General features: G+C 32.1%; 1 protein-coding gene and 1 long non-coding RNA gene across 2 annotated transcripts; both read left to right on the forward strand.

Annotated features, from left to right (window-relative positions):
- The first annotated feature begins 541 nt into the window (after positions 1 to 541).
- On the forward strand, positions 542 to 1,783 carry LOC143064461 (uncharacterized). Its single transcript, XR_012975256.1, has 2 exons — positions 542 to 792; positions 1,521 to 1,783. It is a non-coding gene; the product is annotated as an uncharacterized LOC143064461 (long non-coding RNA).
- Positions 1,784 to 11,144: 9,361 nt separating this feature from the next.
- Positions 11,145 to 19,459, forward strand: LOC143064462 (perlucin-like). Its single transcript, XM_076237301.1, has 5 exons — positions 11,145 to 11,256; positions 14,205 to 14,299; positions 17,853 to 17,946; positions 18,863 to 19,076; positions 19,344 to 19,459. The coding sequence occupies exons 1-5, from the start codon at positions 11,199 to 11,201 to the stop codon at positions 19,372 to 19,374; spliced, it is 492 nt and encodes a 163-aa protein (XP_076093416.1). The 5' UTR covers positions 11,145 to 11,198; the 3' UTR covers positions 19,375 to 19,459.
- The last annotated feature ends 2,049 nt before the right edge of the window (positions 19,460 to 21,508 follow it).

The raw sequence follows: 21,508 nt of genomic DNA on the forward strand, positions 1-21,508 counted from the left end.
TAAGCAAAATGAACAAAAATAATTAAGTCCGATAAAAATTCAAAACTTTATCAGATGGCAACGTGAAAGTCTCAAACCCATCAAACCAATGGATAATAACTGCCATATTCCTGACTTGGTACAGGCATTCAAATGATTTTTTTTTTGGTTCAAAGCCATAACAATATATATTGAATTTTAGGGTTTTAAGTGTCTACTCACTGTTTTAAATTATTGTTGAATTTCATAGCAATATTATCCAGATACTAGTTATACGATTTCATATTTAGAGCACAAAAAATAACAAAATACTTCATACGTTAATATTCTTACCGTATTTGAAAATGTGTTATACCTTAACAAATATGTGAGTTTCTCAAAGATTAAAAACTAGTGCATTGATTAAAACATTATTAAAATATGTTGCCTGTTGTTACTTGTTTATAATAGTTAGTTCTATTGGATGCAAACTTTTCGTTTACCATATTATGTCACGTGTTTATTTGAAGGATAGACATTTAAAAATAGATAATACATTCTATATCTAAATATAGTTGGCAAATGTAAACAAGTTGGATATTGAAATATGGTTATTCCGCCTTTCCAACCCTAAACTGGTTATAATTGAGGTGTTATTTTGATTAAATGTTTAGACAATTGTTTTATTCTTAAGTGTCACAAATTATTGCTGATAATGCTCATGTTGATAGAAATAAAATTTTGCTTTTAACGGATTGTAGGAAGAAGACCTAAAGATCAAAATTGGAAAAACATACATCTGTAGTAACTGCTTTGATAATAACCCTTACCCAAGTATGTATATCAACATTGTATCTAAGCTGAACGATAGACAACTACTTTAAATCTTTATGTGTTATTATATTGAACGGATGATATCGGTGTCTATGCATACGACACCCAATTCAACAATGATCACATAGTACGTGGAAATTCAAAATCACAAACCGCTTGTGATCATAAAATCAAAACGAATATTAATTTGGTTTGGCGCAATTTTCAATTGCTTTCCTTGCATCAGCGTTATTGTTGATGTCATTATTCTGGTTACGTGCTAATAACTTGTTGTGATAAGAATTAAAAAATTGCTCACACTGAAACTGCAAACTAAAAATTCCATAAAATTGCAGTTGTCTGTTACGTAATCGTGACTCAGACAGAACTACATGGAGTTAAAAATGAAAAAAATACTGATACGGAACAACACCATTCGATGAAAGAAAACTAATTTTAAAAACAAAAATATAAAACGTCCACTTTGCTACAGAAGTCTTATTATCGAAATTGGAGACGCCTTTCCTGTCAACAGACCGGTTTCGTTTCTTTTTGACTTCATGCAATGCCCTTTGGTTATGTTTTCACCCTGATTTGTAAGTTCTGAGTGGATCAATGAATTTAATCATATTGGTAAACTACTCTTGCCTCTTATGTTATGTTACCGATATGTTCGACAGCTACAGTTTATGTGTTCAAATAAAACTACCAATAACGATAACACTGAATTTATGTTTTTCTACTTTCAGGATGCACACAACAGAGATATAATATCATACAGAGATGTGTCAAGTGTGGAGGAATATCAAATAACACAGGATCGTACTGTCAATCATGTTTGTGCTTTTTGAGCGACGACAGTGACATAGATGTATTTCCTAGATCTGGTCAAACAGAGCCATACGGGGTGCACAAACAATAACTCTATTTATGTATGTGCGTATTTTTCTATCTCATGTATATTGTGGCAATCGAGTAATTTATAAAGAAACCAATAAATATCTTTATATTACCTAATGTGTAATGAATGTCATTGAGATCGCAAAAATGTCTCAAGTCAAAAATGAAGTCAGTAAGCTTCCAAAGTAATACTCCAAGGTTTTTTCCTTCATTATCTTTTGCACATTTTAACATGTTTACCTATTACGTCTGTTTGCTTTGTTCACGTATCGTTGTAAATAAAATGAAAACTGATGCAACTGTAATACAAGTGAGAGGTTAACTAGCTATAAAACCAGGTTCAATCCACCTTTTTCTACATAAGTTAATTCCAAGTCAAGAACATAACTGTTGTTATCCATTCGTTTGGTATGTTTGAGCTTTTGATTTTGCCATTTGATAGGGACTTTCTTTTTTTTCTTTTTTTTCTTGGATTTAGAATTTTTGTGATTTTACTTTTGCAAGGTAAATTATATTTAAATTCTAGAAAAAAATATTAACAGTGTTACGACAATTGCTTGGTTTACAACAAAGCAGAATCATTTAATCCGCTAGCCAAACCAATTATAACAGCCATTTACTGATTACTTAAACTACACCGATTGTGAACTGCTATTGTACAATCCAAGAGAGCGGTATACAATGAATCTATCTTACAAATCACTAAACAGAAGCATTTTCAAAAACTTTAAAACAAATAATTTAACAAGAGTTGCATCGCTTTATAAGATTGTTTTTCATGCTTTTAAAAGCTAGACTAAATACTTGCAGTTTACTATGACATCTTATAAATTTCAAAGTGTGCTGCTACTTAAATAAAATCATGACCTCTAAGTTATCTGTGTTTGGATAAAACCGTTCGGAAGGGGTTGGGTCGTTAATGCTATTCAACTTCGGACTTTATTTGGACTTACATTTTTTTTCTTTCGAGCGTCACTGATATGTGTTTTGTTGAAAAAGTAATATACCTGGTACTTTCAATAATATTTTTTTGCTGCGGATGAAGGCATCTGTAATCTCGAAAAACTTTAAATCCAACACAATCGGGCATCCTCATATCAATAAAGTAAATAATATTGACGTCAGTGTTAATAATCTTGTTAATTATTTTTTTCTTTAATCATTCTATGTTCAATATCTACTGACTAAGTACACATCCTTCCAAATACATAAACAAAAGCCATAATACAATTCAGAAGGTAAATGAAAATGCTAAAGAGACAACAACCCGACTAAAGATTAGACAACAAACGAATGCCACCAATGGGTCTTCAAGTCTTCAGTGAGAGAATGGCGCACCCTAAATAAAAATGTGCACTAGTTCAGTGAAAATGGAAGTCACACTTCAATCCAAAACAATTAAATGAACTAAAATTTAAAAAAAATATATATAAGACTAACAAAGGCCAGAGGATCAGAGGTTCCTGACTTGGGACAGGCGCAAAACAAAAGATGCAGCGAGTTTAAACATGATTTGTGAAATTCTGCATCCGGAGGTGAGCTTCAGCTGGCACAGAAACCAAAATGTGAACTAGTTCAGTGATAATGGACGACATACTAAACGACGAAATATATAAAAGAAACTAAAATGAAAAATCATACAAGATTAACAGAGGCCACAATCCACAGGCTACAGGCTCTTGACTTGCGACAAGCGTAAAATGCGGCGGGGTTAAACATGTTTTTTTTTATATCTTAACCATCCCCTATACCTCTAGCCAATGTAGAATAAAGAAACATCTAGCCTAGCAATACGCACACTCAAACTCAATTTAAAGAAGTTTGAGTCCGATGTCAAAATAGGTAACAAAAGAAACTAAGCAAAATGACACTGATACATAAATGAACAAATGACTACTATCAGTTACGGACATGCCAGCTCCAGACCTCAATTTAACTGATTGAATGTTTACTTTCAAAAGCATTACCTGTCCGTTTAAAACACCAATTCTGTATTCTGTATTCTGTATCTTCATATATTCTGCCAATATAGGCACACCGTCAGTACGATGTAATACATCCTATATAAATACAATACACTATAAAAGTATGTCAATATATTCTTTCACCAATATCACATATCAAGTCTTATTTACGAAACTTAGAATAGACTTACTTTTAATTAATAATAACTTACAGTCCACATTCAACTACTACTTAGCTAAATGGGACTTTCTTTAGTTTTTCTGTCCAGTGTTCAGGAGCTTGTACCTTTGCATATGCAGGTTAAATATAAATGTTCTACAAGCAGGTTCAACATGTAAGCTAATAAAGCTACACAAAGCACTAGTTTGAGCGCAAGCACATAATTTCACAAGATAGTATGGGTTAATTATCACATGGATTAAGTTTATATCCAAACTAATGTTAAAAAGTTCTACCAATCTAAGACATTGCTCACGTATCACTTTTAAAAGATTTTCTCTGTCCGGTTCTAGATGAATACAAGAGATAATAAAGTGTTAAGTCGTCTTGTCCTCTTTATTACAAATTTTACAGGTGGCTGATAACCCACAGTTTGTTGAATTTGGCTCTTATTGCTTGCAGTATGTAATTTCCTGTTGCAACTTTAGTTCTAATTAGGTATTTTGTTGATGTCCCTGCAGTTTGAGGTGTTTGTTGTAAGTATTGGATGGATTGCTTTGATCTTATAGGCACAAGCTTGTGTTGCAAGCATGAATAACCCTCCAAATTTTCATTTATCTTTTCTCTCCAGTAAGTATAAATTTTCCTTCTAATCAGGTTTTTCTATTGAAATATTCAAAGAGCATACGTTTGGAAATTCTGACAGTATGGCAGATCATATTTAAGGCATATTTTTTTTTTATTTCTATGAACCAGCTTTTACTTGTATGTGTTTTTAATTGCTGTCTTTCTGCTAATCTCCATTCAACGGATGTTTTGTTAGTTCTGGTGATATTTCCAAAAAATGTTAAAGCTTTAAGGTGGATTTCAGCTTCAATTGGTAACATTCCACTTAATATGTAAATAGCCGGGTTAGCTGTTTGTTGAGATAAAGAGAGTATTTGTTTAATAGTTTATTGTGGAATTGGTGGATAGTATCAAAAATGCTGCCTGTCGGTAGTAATATTTCCAAACCATAGGTTAATATAGGCATAACATATTTATTTAAAAGAGTTATAGCAGTTTCCGGATCTTATCCATTCCTCCCATGTAAGCCTGCACCCATTTGGAGTCTGAAGTTCTATTGGATTGTTTGCTATGATAGCAACATCATCAGCACAAGTTGAAGCACAGCAGCTGATATTGACTATGCGTCCACATATTACTGTGTCACATAATATGTTTAGTAGAGGGTTTACATACAACTTGTACAGATCAGTACTAATGGTACTACCTTGGCGTACACCCTGTTCTATTGCAAAGACTTCTGAAGTTTTATTTTTCCTTTTTATACAAGCTTAAGATGTTGCATTTTTTATAGAGGCTATCTATCAATATTATGGATTGATCAGAGATTCCTTTTTGATATAATCTCCTTATAAGATTTGAATGTACAACCACAACAAATGCCAATTTACCATCAAGTAAAGCTAAAATGTATGTATGTTGGTAGTTTGAGATCTTTTCTTTCACGCTCAAACTGTTCAATAATTAATTCACATAACAGAGGGTAGGTGTTCTCAATATATCATCTTTGTAATGGGTTTGTTTCTCCGGGATAATAGGGTTTTCCCGTAATTTAATAATCTTTCAAATTACAGTGGAGTATATAGGCGTGACTGTTATTGATCTATATTTTTTTCGCATATCTTGTATCACCCTTATTTTTGATTACAGGAAATAGTGTACCAATTTTCAGAATATCAGATATACAGCCTAGTTCAAAAGATCTGTTGATAAGTAGTTGTAAATATTGTTGCAATTGTTTACAACCATGTATGATATTTTCAGCATTTGCACCAAAGTAGTCAGCAGCTTTATTCCTATTTAAACATAATATTGCTTTTGACATCTCTTCTTCTGTAATAGGGCTATGCTTGAAACGATCTTAACCTATGTCAATTATAATTTTAGATCTTCAAATAAGATCTAGATATTGAGTGTTGTAATTTTGATTTGGTTCTTTTTTTGCAAGCTTATGAAAGTGTGAACGGCAGCATTCAATGATATTATCGTTGTGATAGGTGTTTTCAACTAAATGTAGTTGATCTATAAAACTAGATAATTTTCCTCTTTGACTTTTTATAATTTTATAAAACATGTTTCTGTTCTGGCATTAATTAGTTTTCGACGTTCATTTATTCTACGTTTAGCTACTTCTATGCTGCATTTATTACATAGAATGTGCGTTGTTAGTTTTTTTTCTTTTTCAGATATATACTTTCGGATTCTTTTAGACGTCCATTTAACTTCCAGTCGTGAAAAGCAAGTTTCTTCTTTTTAAAAACTTCTATTATGGTGTCATTCCTTACATGTAGCTTAGGTCTCCCTCCCCTCCCCCCATTTTGATTGATGGTGCTACAGCTTTAGTACATTTAACAATAATTTCATTGAAATTCTTGAAAGCTTTTGTTACGTCTTCTATTGTCTCTATTGTTGGTTTGCTGCCTGATATTTCTGAAGTAACAAGACTCTCATATGGCTCTGTATCAACTTTATCCCATTTGATCTTACTGGGTGATGATATTGAAGGATCAGTTTAATTGGGTTATGATCTTATACATAAGATATTATGTCCAGTTTCGAGATTTCAAGGACTGATGTTTATATAAATTTTGAAATATAGAATAGTCGATGGCAGTGGTATCACATCCATTTGAATGGATAGAAGGGCTACAATTATATTTTGTTTCGAAATCATGCTCTTTCATGAAATCCTTGACACAGCTCTTTCTTTGTGATGTTTGACCATTTACAATATCCTCATTCAAGTCTTCTCCAATAACTATTTGGTGCGTGTGTTTATACGTTCTGACTATTTAATGTAACTGAGCAATACAGTCGTGAAAACACTTTTTCCAGACAAGTATACAGAGAGACTAATTAAATCATGATCACTAGTGACTTAGAACGAAATTCATAACAGTGTGGACGACAGTAAAACGTTTATTAGTAATTGTACTGAAAAGTTTACCTTTAACTTGTTTGTCGTGGGCGATGATTTTATGCTCACTCAGTCTATCGGAGGCCTTCAAGTGGGGATTTAAATAATCATTTGTTACACATTTTGATACATAAAATGAAACTTTCTTTTCACATATCATTTAAGGAATTTATTTTAAATAATTGTTATACCATCACTTACAACAGTTTTACTTTTAAGAATATTAATGTCCAGAGCTGATATAAATAAATAATAATAATAAAAAAAGGTTTATTCATGGTAAAAAAAAAACAAAAAAACTTTTAAGTTAATAGGGACCCGCGTTATTTCAGAAAATATCTTATTGATTAAAAGAACAAAAACTTCTACGTTGTGATCATTTAAGAGTGGCCTTCTATTTATTCAATGCTAACCATGTGGCCTTTTTTTATATACCATAAATCGATTCGTTCATTCAGATATTTGTCAGTTTGCCTTGGCTCTTCAAGTCCAACACACAACTTCTCACGAAATTGGTATTTTTCTTACAAAAATTACATCCATGTGATGTATTCTTTTCATGGAGAATGCATGTTGCACCTTATTTTATTTGTTATCGTTTTTTTTTTGTGTGTGTATCATTGACGTATAAGACAACCTGAATCTTCTTTATTCAAATTTAAAACATACGAGATGGCAATTATGACACAAAATAACTAAATTAAACTTACAGCAGAAGAAAGATAATGAACATCGCTTTTATAGTCTTCTAAATATCGAAGACGCGTGGTCTTTTTAAAAATGATGTAAATTTATAAAGGAAACAACAAACAAAATAGTTCGAATATTTATATTGGAAAAAGTAACGGTGTGTAAATCATAACAATTATTTTATTTCAATGAAAATCAAACTGTTGAATTTTTTCCGATGCGAGCAAATTTTTAATTTTGGTCGCATTTTGAAAATCAATAAATTTTGTATTCTTGTTGGAATAAAATTAACGGTACCAATTTTCTTGCACCAGATGCGCATTTCGACAATACATGTCTCTTCAGTGATGCTCGTGGCCAAAATATTTGAAATCCAAAGCTTATATAAAAGCTGCACTGTGTAGTTTATACCCGTTTTTTTTTCAATGCCACACAAATCCAACACAGACAAAAAAATGGTAGGTTCAAGAAATAATTGATGCAAACTATACTTTATTGTAGTTTTAACATGGGTAGGCATTATATTCGTGATTATTTTTGCCCGAGCGATATCGAAAAACTATTATAAAAAGTGTCCTAGTTCAGTGAAAATGTACGTCATACTTATTTCCTAAACAAATAAATAAACAAACATTAATTAACATACAACACTACCAAAGGCCAGAGACTCCTTACTTGTATGATTTTGTAAAAAAAGGCATCTTTTTAAAACAGTCGAAAACAAAATTGTCTGTCCAATGGAAAAGTCGAAGCCCAAAAAAGATGAACAGTGCATTATAGAAACATAGAAGCTGGTTGCAAAAGTTGACGACAAGATCTATTTTATAACTTGAGTATGGTCTAATACTATTTACCTGATATAAATATATTTATAGCAATTCCCTTGATACGAAAGATCTACATGTTGCCTTGGGCTTTTTTTTTTCTTTTTTTTTTGCTCTTTGGTTGGGTTTTTGTCTCAATGACAATTCAATTTTCATTCTTATCATAGATATAACTGCATGTTAAAATAAGAATATGAAGTGTGATAGGCAATCAGACACATTCTTTCAAGGGACCAACAGGCGTTATCAAGCTATAGGTCCCCGTATGGCCTTCGACCATTAGCAAAATACACACTTTATAGAATGAAAGCTCCAAGAGGTCTTGGGATGAAAAAAACAAACATAAAAGATGAGCGAGAAAAAAATAGGGATACCGCATGGAAATTGGAAAATGGTCCGCAACATTAATTTAGTCAACTCACTTAGTTGAAATTAAAGACCTGGCGAATTTTAGCCTTTTGCAATGGACGTGATGTATGTTTAAAAAAAAATCATGGTTTGTTTGGACATTTTTATAAATCAAGTCTTGTTTTTAAATTATTTGCAAGTAAGTTTTAAGTCATGAACAAATAATCACTCACAGAAAGACGTCAAATCCATCAACAAAAGAAAAAAATTAATAGACGACCGACAACGCACAGAATATCATGTATGTGTTCCGGACCATATGCGTATTTGGACCATACGCATATACAATGTATCATGACCATAAGGGTATACTAATATGGTCCAACCATACACGTATGGTCCAAATACTCATAAGGTCCGGAACATATTTTATTTGCGATCACAAATGCACGAAGACGTCCATTTCTATATAAATTGGGTCGATTTTTTTATATAGATAAGATGAATGCGTTTCTGTTGCCTAGTGTTTTTCACAAGTATAGTAGCAGTATAGCAGAACGGTTTAAGTTTCCTATATATACCAAATGATACATTTTGCCAATACAATAACGTAAATGCATGCAAATTTCACAAGGTTTAATCCAAATAGCTTTCTTACTATCCAATAACTTTCAAGTACGAAAAAGACAGGGCAGAAGTATATTTTGTCTTTATGTTTTGTATTTGCACAACTTTTGAAAGTGGATTATGCATTCGTTCTAAAATAAAATTAGACCAGATAAAAGTTAAAAAATTACATAACTCGACAATCGCAATTGTTAAATCCGAAAAAGATAATCAATCAATACATGCATTCAGTAAGTCATTCTTTTTTCTGAAAGAACATGGCTTTGCGATATCTTATTATGAAAATTGATTGTCGAAACATAACAAAAATACAAGTAAAGGACGTTTAATTAATCAATATAAATCAAAACACAAATTCCTGATTAGTATTTCGAATTATTTTATATAGGCGTTGAGAACCTTTGGTGACCCCACGGTTTAAATGTTTATATTAAGGACGTCGTGAGTAATGGGCGTTATAGACGAACGTTCACCTAATCTGTCCCAGTCAATGGGATATTAAAGTGCGCCAATCAATGTCCATAGCCACACTGTTATGAATTCGATACTATATTCCTTGAATTCTTTTGTTACCTATTGATAATGGTGAAATTATAGTCTAAATATTTTTTTCCATAATATAGCTGTACCCCTTGGCATCTGTATAGCGGTGATGGGACTTAATGAGTCAACTGCCTAGCCAACACCGGTAAGCTTGTCACTTATTTCATTCAGCAGTGATAACTAACAGTCATATAGCCAATGTCCTTGTAGCAGAAAAGTATCAATACTGTTTTCTAATCTCTAAAAAAATGGACCACGTGTTAAAACTTTTTTACAATTAAAATCTTAAATTTTAAGTGTCCCTTCCATACGTGTATTTACATGACTCTCGCTTTTTGCAGATTCATCTAAATGTGTCCTTGATTCGGGCTTGCCTGGAATAAAAAAAAATTGTGTAGATGGTATGTAATATAACGGTGTTCCTATTTTGAGTTGAGGTAGGGCTGTATCAGGTTGTGATGGTTGGATATTTCTGTGTGTATCACTAGTAGTTTTTGTTGGCAGCTTTTTGTCATAACATATATATTGCTTTGATATTTTGAATTGTTTTGGTTCATTGGGTTGAACAAGAGGTTGAAATTCAATTGGATTAATTTATCCATGCAGATATTTTCACCAGACTCTGAGTTCCTAAAAGGAACATAATCATGTTCATAGCTGTGATATAAATTTTCATATGCAATGTTGTGAGACTGTCTTTCACTTTGTTGTTTAGTATTAGTATGATTGCAGTTTCAATGTTGTTGAGATTGAGCATAGTCGTAGTTACAATATTTAAAGACCCAATACATCATTTAATTCCCAAAACTAGAAAGTCGAGTTGGATTATCCAATATTTGATAATATTTCATTAAAAATCTGTTTATAATATATTTTATGCTCTTAAGAAATACTTCATTTTGAAGAAACTATAAGGTAAGCTTGATTTAAAAATCTTGCAACAGTCGTATTTGGTACAATATGGGAAAAATGAAAGGGCCTCCTCCTTTTAAGGGCAATCAGATAATGAGATACATGTATTAAATTTTCAAAGGATTTTTAGAAGAAATACCCATCAAATTACATTCTATATTCTATTTTAGAGGACGGTTCGTCTACCCTATCATATCATATATATGCCTATCTGTCTGCCCAAATCTGTTTATGTTAAGATTTTCTCATAAAACGTGTCTTGTGTGGGATGGTGGCAGAAGTATTATACTCTAGTGGATATAAAACAAACAGTGGATGTTTGATGTACTGTAACAGTTGTTAATATATTAAATGATTAAGAAGAGAATTCTTTGTCCAATCTATCTTTTAGAATAATCTATACCGTTGGCATTAGTTAAACAACAATCTGCCCTTATCAAGGCTGTATTGAACCAGATAAGACATTTGATATTAATATGGAGTATTCAGGGATTCTAAATTTATGTCAAATACTTATAGTGTTCAACCTGTTCGGTAAGATTATATCAAGTGTTCTAGATTCTTTTTATAATAAATTGACAGCAGTATATGTGACGCACTCAACAATTTATATTTCGATAATAAATAAATTGTTGCACGAATTCAATATGTAACTTTTTAGATAGTACGAAGATTAAAAACAGTCATTAAACAACTAAACTACGTTAAAAAACGAGAGTTATGGTTTTACAGCTCCACTATAATATCGGTTTTGTAGCCAAAAACAGTTGGAAGTGAAACAATAATGGAAAAAAATGCAAAATTTAATGTGTTAAGTCCGTTTTTATAGTATAAATATTAAAAATACAAATACTTTTAAGAAATAATCTTCAAATCTTTGTGTATGGCTACCTCACTTTATTAAGATCCATTCTGATTTGCATATTGATGCAAAATTCAAACGAGATATGGTGATATCTGTTCATGATTATAAATTAACTGTTTACAAAACTTTGAATTTTTGAAATACCAAATCGTTTCTACTTCAGGAAAAGACGACCTTAGCTGTTTTTAGTAAAACCTTAAGGAATGTTTGGTACTCAATGCTCTACAACTTCGTACTTTATTTGTTTTTTTTTTACTTATTTTGATTTGAGCGTCACTGATGAGACTTTCGTAGACGAAACGCGCGTCTGGTGCAAATACAAACTGTATCTCCTTCTAAATCCTTGTATCAAAAATGAGTTTATTTATAAAGTACACATTTTCTTATTGTTTTGACCTTCTAAGTTTTAATCGCATGGAAAGATGTTTCGTGTATCACATTCACGGAATATGATAAGAAAAAGGGATACGACAGACACATTAATTTGATTTGTCTATATTGTGACATTTCCATTTGATATTCGTTAGGTAATTGACGACTTTCAAAAGTCATTCTTATGTTCATTTCGTGGAAATCAACGCTATATCAAATTCTCACTCATTATGAAATATATCATCCAACTGAAAAGTACAAAAACAGTGCAAATATTCTGACAAGCACATCTAGATGTTTAATAAACGATTTGCGACGAGTTTATAACTATCATTTTTATTGGTTTTAACCAGTTGGTATTACTTTATGTTTCTGTTCATGTTCTTGTGGATAAACCACGGAGTTGGAATAGAGTTGACGCCGACCATCTTTCAAACCCCGCAATCTAGCATTATGACATACAGTTCTTTTTTACGTAACGTCAAATTTAGTTGACCATACCTATTGCATTCAAAGGTAATGTTTATGAATAGACTGGATAGATCGTACGGCAGAGAAAAGGTTAACTTTTTTCGATTGATTAATAAGTGTTTTCGCCACCTTCAACACTAATGTGTTATTGTGCGGCTGTCAGTTTTTATTGGTGAAGGAAACTGGATGGCCGGAGATAAAAACTAACAATCATTGTCAATTAAGTTTTGAGTCGAAGGCACCTGTCACGTAAGGAATTCACACTATCAACCTTAGTGTTGACCACTCGTCCCCCAGAGGAACCCAACTTTCTTTTGAAATTGATTGTTTCGTTGGGTAGATCAAGAATTTGAATAGTAGACTTACTATAAAAATCCTTGAATAGATGAAATGAATAACAGTTCTACATGTCACATGGATCAATTATCAATAAAACGCCACGTATAATTCGTGGTTTATAGAATTCTTTACATGAATTTAATTTTACCGGTAGATACCAAGAGACATTCAAAACCCATTAGTTGAATATAAAAACAAGTGACAAAAAACAAAGAAAAACAATCAAATCGTCCACAAAACAATCAATTCATATTTATATTGAGCAACACGAATCCTATCGAAAACTGTGGGTTATAGCATCTGCTCCGGAAAGGTTAGCAGATCTTGGCTCAATAGTGTTATTATGATAGTTCCCTAGAGTATCAGTAGCCGAGTAGCCCTTACTTATTTCTGAATATACGGATTTTACGTTATTAAAATTTGTTGTAACATAAATTAAAAAAAATATTTTTTAAACTTCTATTTAAAATTAAGGAATTTATCTCCCTCATGCAAAGCTCTGATTCCTTGCACGACTTTTGCTATACTTTTTGGTCCTTTTTTGTTTATATTTCCTCATAATTTTAATAAGCTTTGGAAGTTGGCCTCGATCATCACTAAAGAGACAGTAATTGTCGAAATTCGAATCTGGTGCAGAACATTTGTACCGTTTATGTTATTAAGTCAATTACTTCCCTTTTGTTAAAATCGGAAGCCTCAATCCATGTTTAAAAAAAACCAATCCAATACATGAATATCTTTCCAATTAAAATTATATATCCATGCTTGTAAGATCTAGGGGTCAACAAGAATCCATGCAATTTCAAGGCCGTATTAGATCAGATTAGATATGAAACTTCTATTTACAATGGAGTATTCAGGGATTGTATTTTGTGTCACATTCTTGTAGTTTTCAAACTGTTCGGTAAGATAAAAACAATCACAGTAATTTTTTTCATACACACGCTGTTGATGCCAGTGTACACAAAACGTTAAAATTCTTACCTTTATTAAAAAAAATACAGGTAAATCGTAATAACCAATCAGAAGCATAAGAATCACATAGTTATTTCTTTATCCTACGAACCCACGTAATTAAGTGACAGCTCATATTTGAATAATTTCGCTTTACTGACGAAAAGACACGTACAGTTGCAAGTGAAATATCGCATTTAAGAATGCAGGTTTCTTACAGATCTACCGAGACTGTTTACAAGATATGAATACAATATTAATTTCACATTATTTCATAAACTTGATTGCTTCTGACTTACTTCCGTGACATCAAAGCAAATTAAGTGTAATAATATACATGCGAATTAACATGACAACACGACACTTTCATTCAATATGAACGATTATTCGTTTTAATTTTAATTGGTAGCCTAACTGCATATATGAAGCTGTTTTTTCGTTGAAGTTTTTATATTGAGACATGTATGTTTAATTATTTTAGCTACGATACACTCTCAGTGTCCAGTCGGATGGCATCATTTTGAAAAATCGTGTTATTATTTAAGCGATAACAAATACAACTGGATATTGGCAGAGGTATGTTAGATGTGTGTGTTGACATGATATTCAATTACATTTCACCAAAATGAAAAGATTGAAGTATGTTTTAACTAGATACTCCATCGTTTAAATGGCATCTTATACCAATGGATCCTATCATAGTTCTTAAGAGGGTGAATAAAAAATAATACAATGTTCAGAGCAAGCATTTTTTATGGGGCCCTTCATTGCTTGCTGTTTCGTGTGAGCCAAGGCTCCGTTTTGACGACAGAACATGACCTGTAATGGTTTACTTTTGAACCTTTTTGGATTCGAACGTCACTGATGAGTCTTTTGTAGACGAAACGCGCGTCTGACGTATAGACTAAATTTAGTCCTGGTATCTATGATGAGTTTATTTACAGTCTTCATATGTAAAAACATTATTTGCAATGTCTCACAACGGAGCTTGGAATAAATAAAATTACTGGTAACCCTACATATTCCTTTACATCATTTACCAAGGACGAAATTTTACAAAATCATAAATCTGTCCTTCTTTCTTTTGGTATCAACATCAAAGAAAACGACGAAAACTTACCTTCATTATACTGGATACCTAAATTACACAAAACTCCATATAAAGAACGATACATAGCTGGGTCTTCAATTCTTGACTACTGTTCTTTCTACAGTTAAAGATGGGCTTCAAAAATATTGTGATGAGATATATTCTACCAGTGGTGTTAACCAGATGTGGATTCTCAAAAATTCGAAAGATCTACTGCTTAATCTTCGATCACAATCATTGCAATTTTGTAGCAACATAAAAACTTTTGATTTTTCTACGCTATATACTACTATTTCCCATGCTCAGTTGAAAGATCGACTCCACAATCTCATAAAGCAGAGCTTTTTCTATAAAAATGGGAATCGTAGATGTAAATGTCTTGTTTTGGGTTACAATAGTTCATATTTTGTGAAGAATCACACTGAATCTTTCAAAAAGTATATTGAAGATGATATTATCAAAATGCTGGACTTTTTTTTATCTACAATATATTTGTTGAGTTTGGAGGATTTATATTTCAACAGACAGTCGGTATTCCAATGGGTACTAATTGTGCACCCCTGCTGGCTGATTTTTGTTTTTGTACTCGGATGAAGCAGAATTCATTCAGAACCTTATGAAAGACAAAAAGAAAAAGCATCTTGCGAAATTCTTTAATTTTACTTTCCGATATATTGATGATGTTCTATCATTGAATAACCCATATTTCAGCCAATACTTACATCTCATATATCCCAGTGAACTTGAAATTAAGGATACTACCGATACTAGAAGGACTGCTTCATACCTTGATCTGTTCTTCAATATTTACGCAGATGGACGACTTCACACGAAAATCTATGATAAACGGGACGATTTCAACTTCCCAATTATCAATTTCCCATTTCTCAGCAGTAACATACCATCTGCCCCTTCGTATGGTGTTTACATATCCCAATTGATACGTTATTCTCGTGCTTGTTTACACTATACGGACTTCATATACAGGAGTGTGCTACTTACGCAGAAACTGTTCCAATAAAGATATGAGGAGGACAGATTAAAATTGACACTCCGTAAATTTTGTGGACATCATTACCAATGGGTGGATCCATACGAGGTTTCTTTGACCAAACTAGCTAAGGACATTTTTACTACATGGTAGATTTTGGTTTGTCATTACGTCGTCTTATCTTTCAATTACCAAAAGTGACTTATTCCCGATTGTGACTGTTTTGCTGAGTGTGAATTTGCATTACCATAAGACGTGTTACGGTACTTATCTATCCCAAATTCATGTATTTAGTTTAAATGTTTAATGTTATATTTGTAATTCCCATCGGATTTTGTCAAATGTGTTGACGTCTTTTCTATTACATTCATGTGCTATGGTAAAGAAAATTAATCACCGCCTTCATTTATTAGATTTGATTTTGTTCAACGTAATCCGTACAATGTTTTACGTTTGAAGTTAGATTCAAAACATGGCTATATAATACAGTTAACTACTACATTTGTTTGCTATTAATAAGTATTGAAATGTGCATTGTTAGTAAATGTTATATCAGTATTTAGTTCAAATATAATCTTAAATCAATCCTAATTTTATCTTATTCATTCAAATGTGACGTCATTTTTTATTTTTTGATGATCTGTTTTACAAATTCATGTGACGTCATTTTTTGTCATTTTTTTTTCAATTTCTAATATGACGTCACTTGGGGTCGAGGTTTAAACTTATTCGGATGTGTTGCTTTTTGTCGGGTTATAAAATCTGTAATGTATTTCGGTTGTTTCCTGTAATTAGCTAATACTTCAGTTTTATCATGTACATCTTTTTGTAAAAGCATTTTATAAAATTTACTGTTTGCAAAAGTAAAAGTTATTCTAAATAATAGGGATGTTCTGGTACCTAACAGAAAACCCTGACCGTTTTTTGTCACGGCTTTTTTAACTTTTGGTCCTCGATGCTGTTCAACTTTGTATTTGTTTCGGCTTTCAAACTTTTGTATCTGGGCGTCACCGGTGAGTCTTGTGTGAACAAATTGCACTTCTGGCGTATTAAAAATTTTAAACTTGTTGCCTTTTGTTAGCTATTATTCGTGTTTTTCTTTGTCAATTATGTTCTCATATTTATTTATATTGTAATCCTGTAATGTTGTGTTGTCATTTTAATGTTATATTTTACATGACCACAAAAGAGGGAGGTTTGACATGTCGCAAAACCAGGTTGAACCCACCATTTTTTCCTTTAAAAATGTCCTGTACCAAGTCAGGAATATGGCCATTGTTTTATTAAATAGTTCGTTTCAGTGTGTGTTACATTTTGACTTTGTGTTTCCGTTGTGTCGTTTGTTTTCACTTATTTTTTAGTGTGAATTCACATTACTATAAGACGTGTCACGGTACTTATCTATCCCAAATTCATGTATTTGGTTTTGATGTTATAATTTTTATTCTCATAGGATTTTGTTTAATGCTTTGTCCGTTTCTGTGTGTGTGTGTGTGTTACATTTTTATGTTGTGTCGGTGTTCTCTTATATTTAATGCGTTTCCCTCAGTTTCAGTTTGTTACCCCGATTTTGTTTTTTGTCCATGGATTTATGAGTTTTGAACAGCGGTATACTACTGTTGCCTTTATTTACTTCTACAAATTATGACTTGGATAGAGAGTTGTCTCATTGGCACTCATATTACATCTTCTTATATCTATGAAGCATCCAAGACAATTTGTAACTTTACTCTTTGAAATGAAATATGCTAATTTTTTATTTATTTTTTATTTCCAATAAAAGCACCCATGTCAGTGTTATGTTATATATGTAGGTTTACTGAAGCTGATACAATACCGAGATTAACTATACAGACATGATTAATAGTCATTAATTATTTAGAGCGTGTGACCGCGATGGCAGTGCACTGAAAATCTGCAAGTTTGGTGAATAATTTAGAACGGGTGATACATGTAATGACCATTTGAATATGTTCATTAAATGATTTTATCTGATATCATGAAAAAAAGTCCGTGAAGAGACTAATGTATAAAAATTTTAATTTTAGGATATTTGTCGTTCACATAATGCCAGACTTGCTGAAATAGAAAGTAAAGAACAATCAGATTACTTAATTAAATTTTTTAAAGATTTTGGAAAACGTATGTATTTTTACAATTTACTGTTCAACTGGAAAATTAATCAAAAATGCATATATCTATAATTTTGACTAGGGACTTTACTATATAGTTTGCAGTTTGTATGAATGCAAAATAGTCGTGGAGATATAACCAAACGGACACCTCAAAAAGTAAAACATATAAATGCACCTCCAAACACAGCGTCATATAATAGTAGCTTCATCCGGCAATTAGCCAACTATTGTACAAATAACAGGTATACAAATACATTTTTGCTTTATTTGAAAAATGCATTTATCTATGATTTTAACTAGGGATTTTTCTATATTGTGTAGCTTATATGAATACAAAATAGTCGCGGAGATAGCACATACCGCACATATCAAAAAGCTTAACATATAAATACACCTCCAAACACATCATTATATCATATATCTTTGTAAGGCATTTTATTATTGCTTTCTGGTTTTAAGATGGTGCATAACACTACAAGGAGATAACTGTAAAATGAGCTGATTCTTGTAAAGTAATAAAGATCAAACAGTTGGGTAATCAGTCGCTGGTTAAGGAAATATCAAGCTCCTCAATGATCAAATTAAGTGACATCAAACTGCTATATATCCAATAAAATTTTCAAGATAAAGTGAGTTTTTATTTTTTTTGAATTTTTTGACAAAAACAAAAGAGTGTCGTTACAGGGTATAAATGATACATCCCTACAACAAACATACACTAAGTACAGATCTGAAAGTACTCGCAGCTACTGTTAGCTATATATGTAAAAGTCAACAACTAATAAAAAAGCATGTATCTAAGACTAAAATATCAATCAGTACACATTCAGCATACAATGAATTTCTTAGTGTTCTACAGCTATAGGAATATTGAACAATGCATATTTTTTTAAGTTAAAATTTTACTGATAAATATTTAACAGATCATAGCTACTGGATAGGAGGAAGAGATGATGTGATCGAAGGAACATGGCAATGGGCTTCTTCCAACATAATATTTAACTTTACAGCATGGGCAAGTGGAAAGCCGAACAATTATCACGGAAACGAAGACTGCCTTCAAATGGACTATGGTCATAATTGGGAATGGAATGACCAACCCTGCTTAGAAACAGAATATTTCGTATGTGAACTTAAGTAAGTATCTATGTTTATTTTCTAGTAAAGTTTGACCTTGTTTTATCAAGAACTTTTCTTTTGAGTCAATATTTGTCAATGATTGTAAATTTTGTATGACAAAGGAGACATTATTTTGATTTTTTAACTGATTTTTTACATTTCCGTAAATACCTTTCTTCATACACCACCAAATTGATACAACCAATTCTTCGAAATTGTTCATAATATTCAAGATATGCATGTTATTTTACGTTAGTGATATTATAATTAACTTTATTTTTTCAGGTACCCTGACGACCTTCAAATTATTGGATAAAGAAATATTTTGTTATTAAGAAAAATTGAAATAATGTTACTGTCTTGTTTTCTAAATAAATAGACAATAACTAATGTTTAATTAATATCAGTGTTCTTCTGAATTAATGACAGATAATGTGATTGCTGTATTATTCGTTATGGAAGAGATGAAAATTGAGGTTTTTGTGGATGTTATTTGCTAGTTAATTGAAAAGAAATATTTTAAAGATGTATATGTAAAGGAAAATCGAAAGATACCAAAGGGATTATCAAACTCATAAGTTAAAAATAAACTGACAAAGCCAAGGCATAAAACTAAAAAGACCAAACAGACAAACAAAAGTACTTAAAGCACAACACACAACACAAAAGACTGTCACATCCCAACAACCGGGGATGAGATCTGGTGTTTATGAAGGGTAATCAGATCCTGCTGCATATGTGGCGCCCTTCGTTGAACTCATACAAGTACGCACCGGGTTATAGATCTGTTTCGGTAGGTCACTACATACATAAGAAAATGCATGTACCAAGTCAGGAATATGACAGTTGTTTTCCACTCGTGTGTTGTGTTCGATCTTTTCACTTTGCTATTTGATTGGGGGCTTATCGTTTTGAGATTTAACTTTTTGTTACGGAAAAGAGAATAGTATTGTGGTAACGACAATTGGAACATTTTCGCCGTCATCTGTAAACCAACTCGTGATGACGTCCGTAACATTTACAGGGGGATAATAAAATTTTCACTACTGATAACTCTTCGTTTGATTGCTTCCTTGTGAACAGGAACCTATGGTAGCCGATTTAGGTCATATTTGATAGGGCGAAAACGCAAAATCGCAAAGTCATAAACGCGAAGTCGAAAAGGCAAAAAGGCGAAGTCAAAAACGCGAAAAGGAGAAATATATTTTTTTTCGATTTCGCGTTTTCGACTTCGCGTTTTCGCCTTTTAGCTTTTTCGCGATATACATGTTATTACAACATAACATTTTGAATATAATTGGAGACAAGACTACAAAGTATAAGTCATTCAAATGATGGTCATATAAATTTCATATCTGTGAAATACTTTAAATATTTTCATGAATTAGACAAATCTCTTACATTCTTTGTGGGCTGAACAAATTTAAAAACAGATGCAATTGTATCAAATAAAATGCCTTTGAATATACAATTTGCTTGAAATCATATTTTTGACATATTTAAATAAATTTGTTAATTGATTCAGTTTCTCAATTTATTTTGTTCATCTGGTTTTGACACGGGGAGGATTTTTGTTATTGTCTATCGCATTTAACAGTTTATCCCTTGTCCCCTTGGTTTGTCCTGTAGATGAACCAATTTCCTATTTGAAAATTTGACATATTAATCAATGGTTTAGTAATTAGGAAACACATACTATATCCAATAAATCCAGGTTATCCTTTTTTTTAATTAAAAGAACTTGCGATAGGTTTAGGATAGTCGAAATGAAGAAAAGGCGAAAGGTGAAAACGAGAAATCGCGAAAACTCGAAAAGGCAAAAAAGCGAAAACGCAAAAAAGGATAGAAAAATATTTCGCGTTTTCGCGTTTTCTCGACTTCGCCTTTTAGTGTTTTCGACTTTGCGTTTTCGAGTTTTCGATTTAGAGATTTCGCCCTATAGAATATGAAAGGCGAAAACGCGAAATGGCCTTAACCGGTCACCATAGGAATCATCTAGCAATTAAAGGATTATAGGAATAAAGGGCTGCGCTTTAGCGCATGATACGCCCGTTGTTTGAAAGAATACGGGCGTATAAAAATTGCAAAAAAGACAGCAATTACAATGAGGAGCAGCAAGAAGATAACAGCGAAAGTGAAGATGGTGAAAGTGACTCTACTGAAAGTTATGATCTAAATGAGGAAGTAGGTAATGAGTGTAAGGATTTCATTGACGACGGGCGTATAAAAATGGCAAAAAAGACTACAATGAAAATGAGGAGCAGCAAGAAGATAACAGGGAAAGTGAAGATGGTGAAAGTGACTCTACTGAAAGTTATGATCTAAATGAGGAAGTAGGTGATGAAAGTAAGGATTTCATTGATGATGAAGATAAAGATTTCATTGATGATGAGGAGGCCTCTTCTGAGAAAGAAAATGAGGATTTTTCTGATGATGAGGAAAGTGATTAC

Source organism: Mytilus galloprovincialis, chromosome 2, assembly GCF_965363235.1.
Source record: "Mytilus galloprovincialis chromosome 2, xbMytGall1.hap1.1, whole genome shotgun sequence".
NCBI classification, from domain to species: Eukaryota; Metazoa; Mollusca; class Bivalvia; order Mytilida; family Mytilidae; genus Mytilus; species Mytilus galloprovincialis.

Excerpts from the sequence above, each read along its gene's own strand:
- LOC143064462 (XM_076237301.1), top strand. The coding sequence starts at position 11,199 with ATGGAGTATTCAGGGATTCTAAATTTATGTCAAATACTTATAGTGTTC. Across the intron at positions 14,300-17,852 it reads ACAACTGGATATTGGCAGAG|GATATTTGTCGTTCACATAA; the intron begins GTATGTTAGATG and ends TTTTAATTTTAG. Across the intron at positions 17,947-18,862 it reads TTTTAAAGATTTTGGAAAAC|ATCATAGCTACTGGATAGGA; the intron begins GTATGTATTTTT and ends AATATTTAACAG.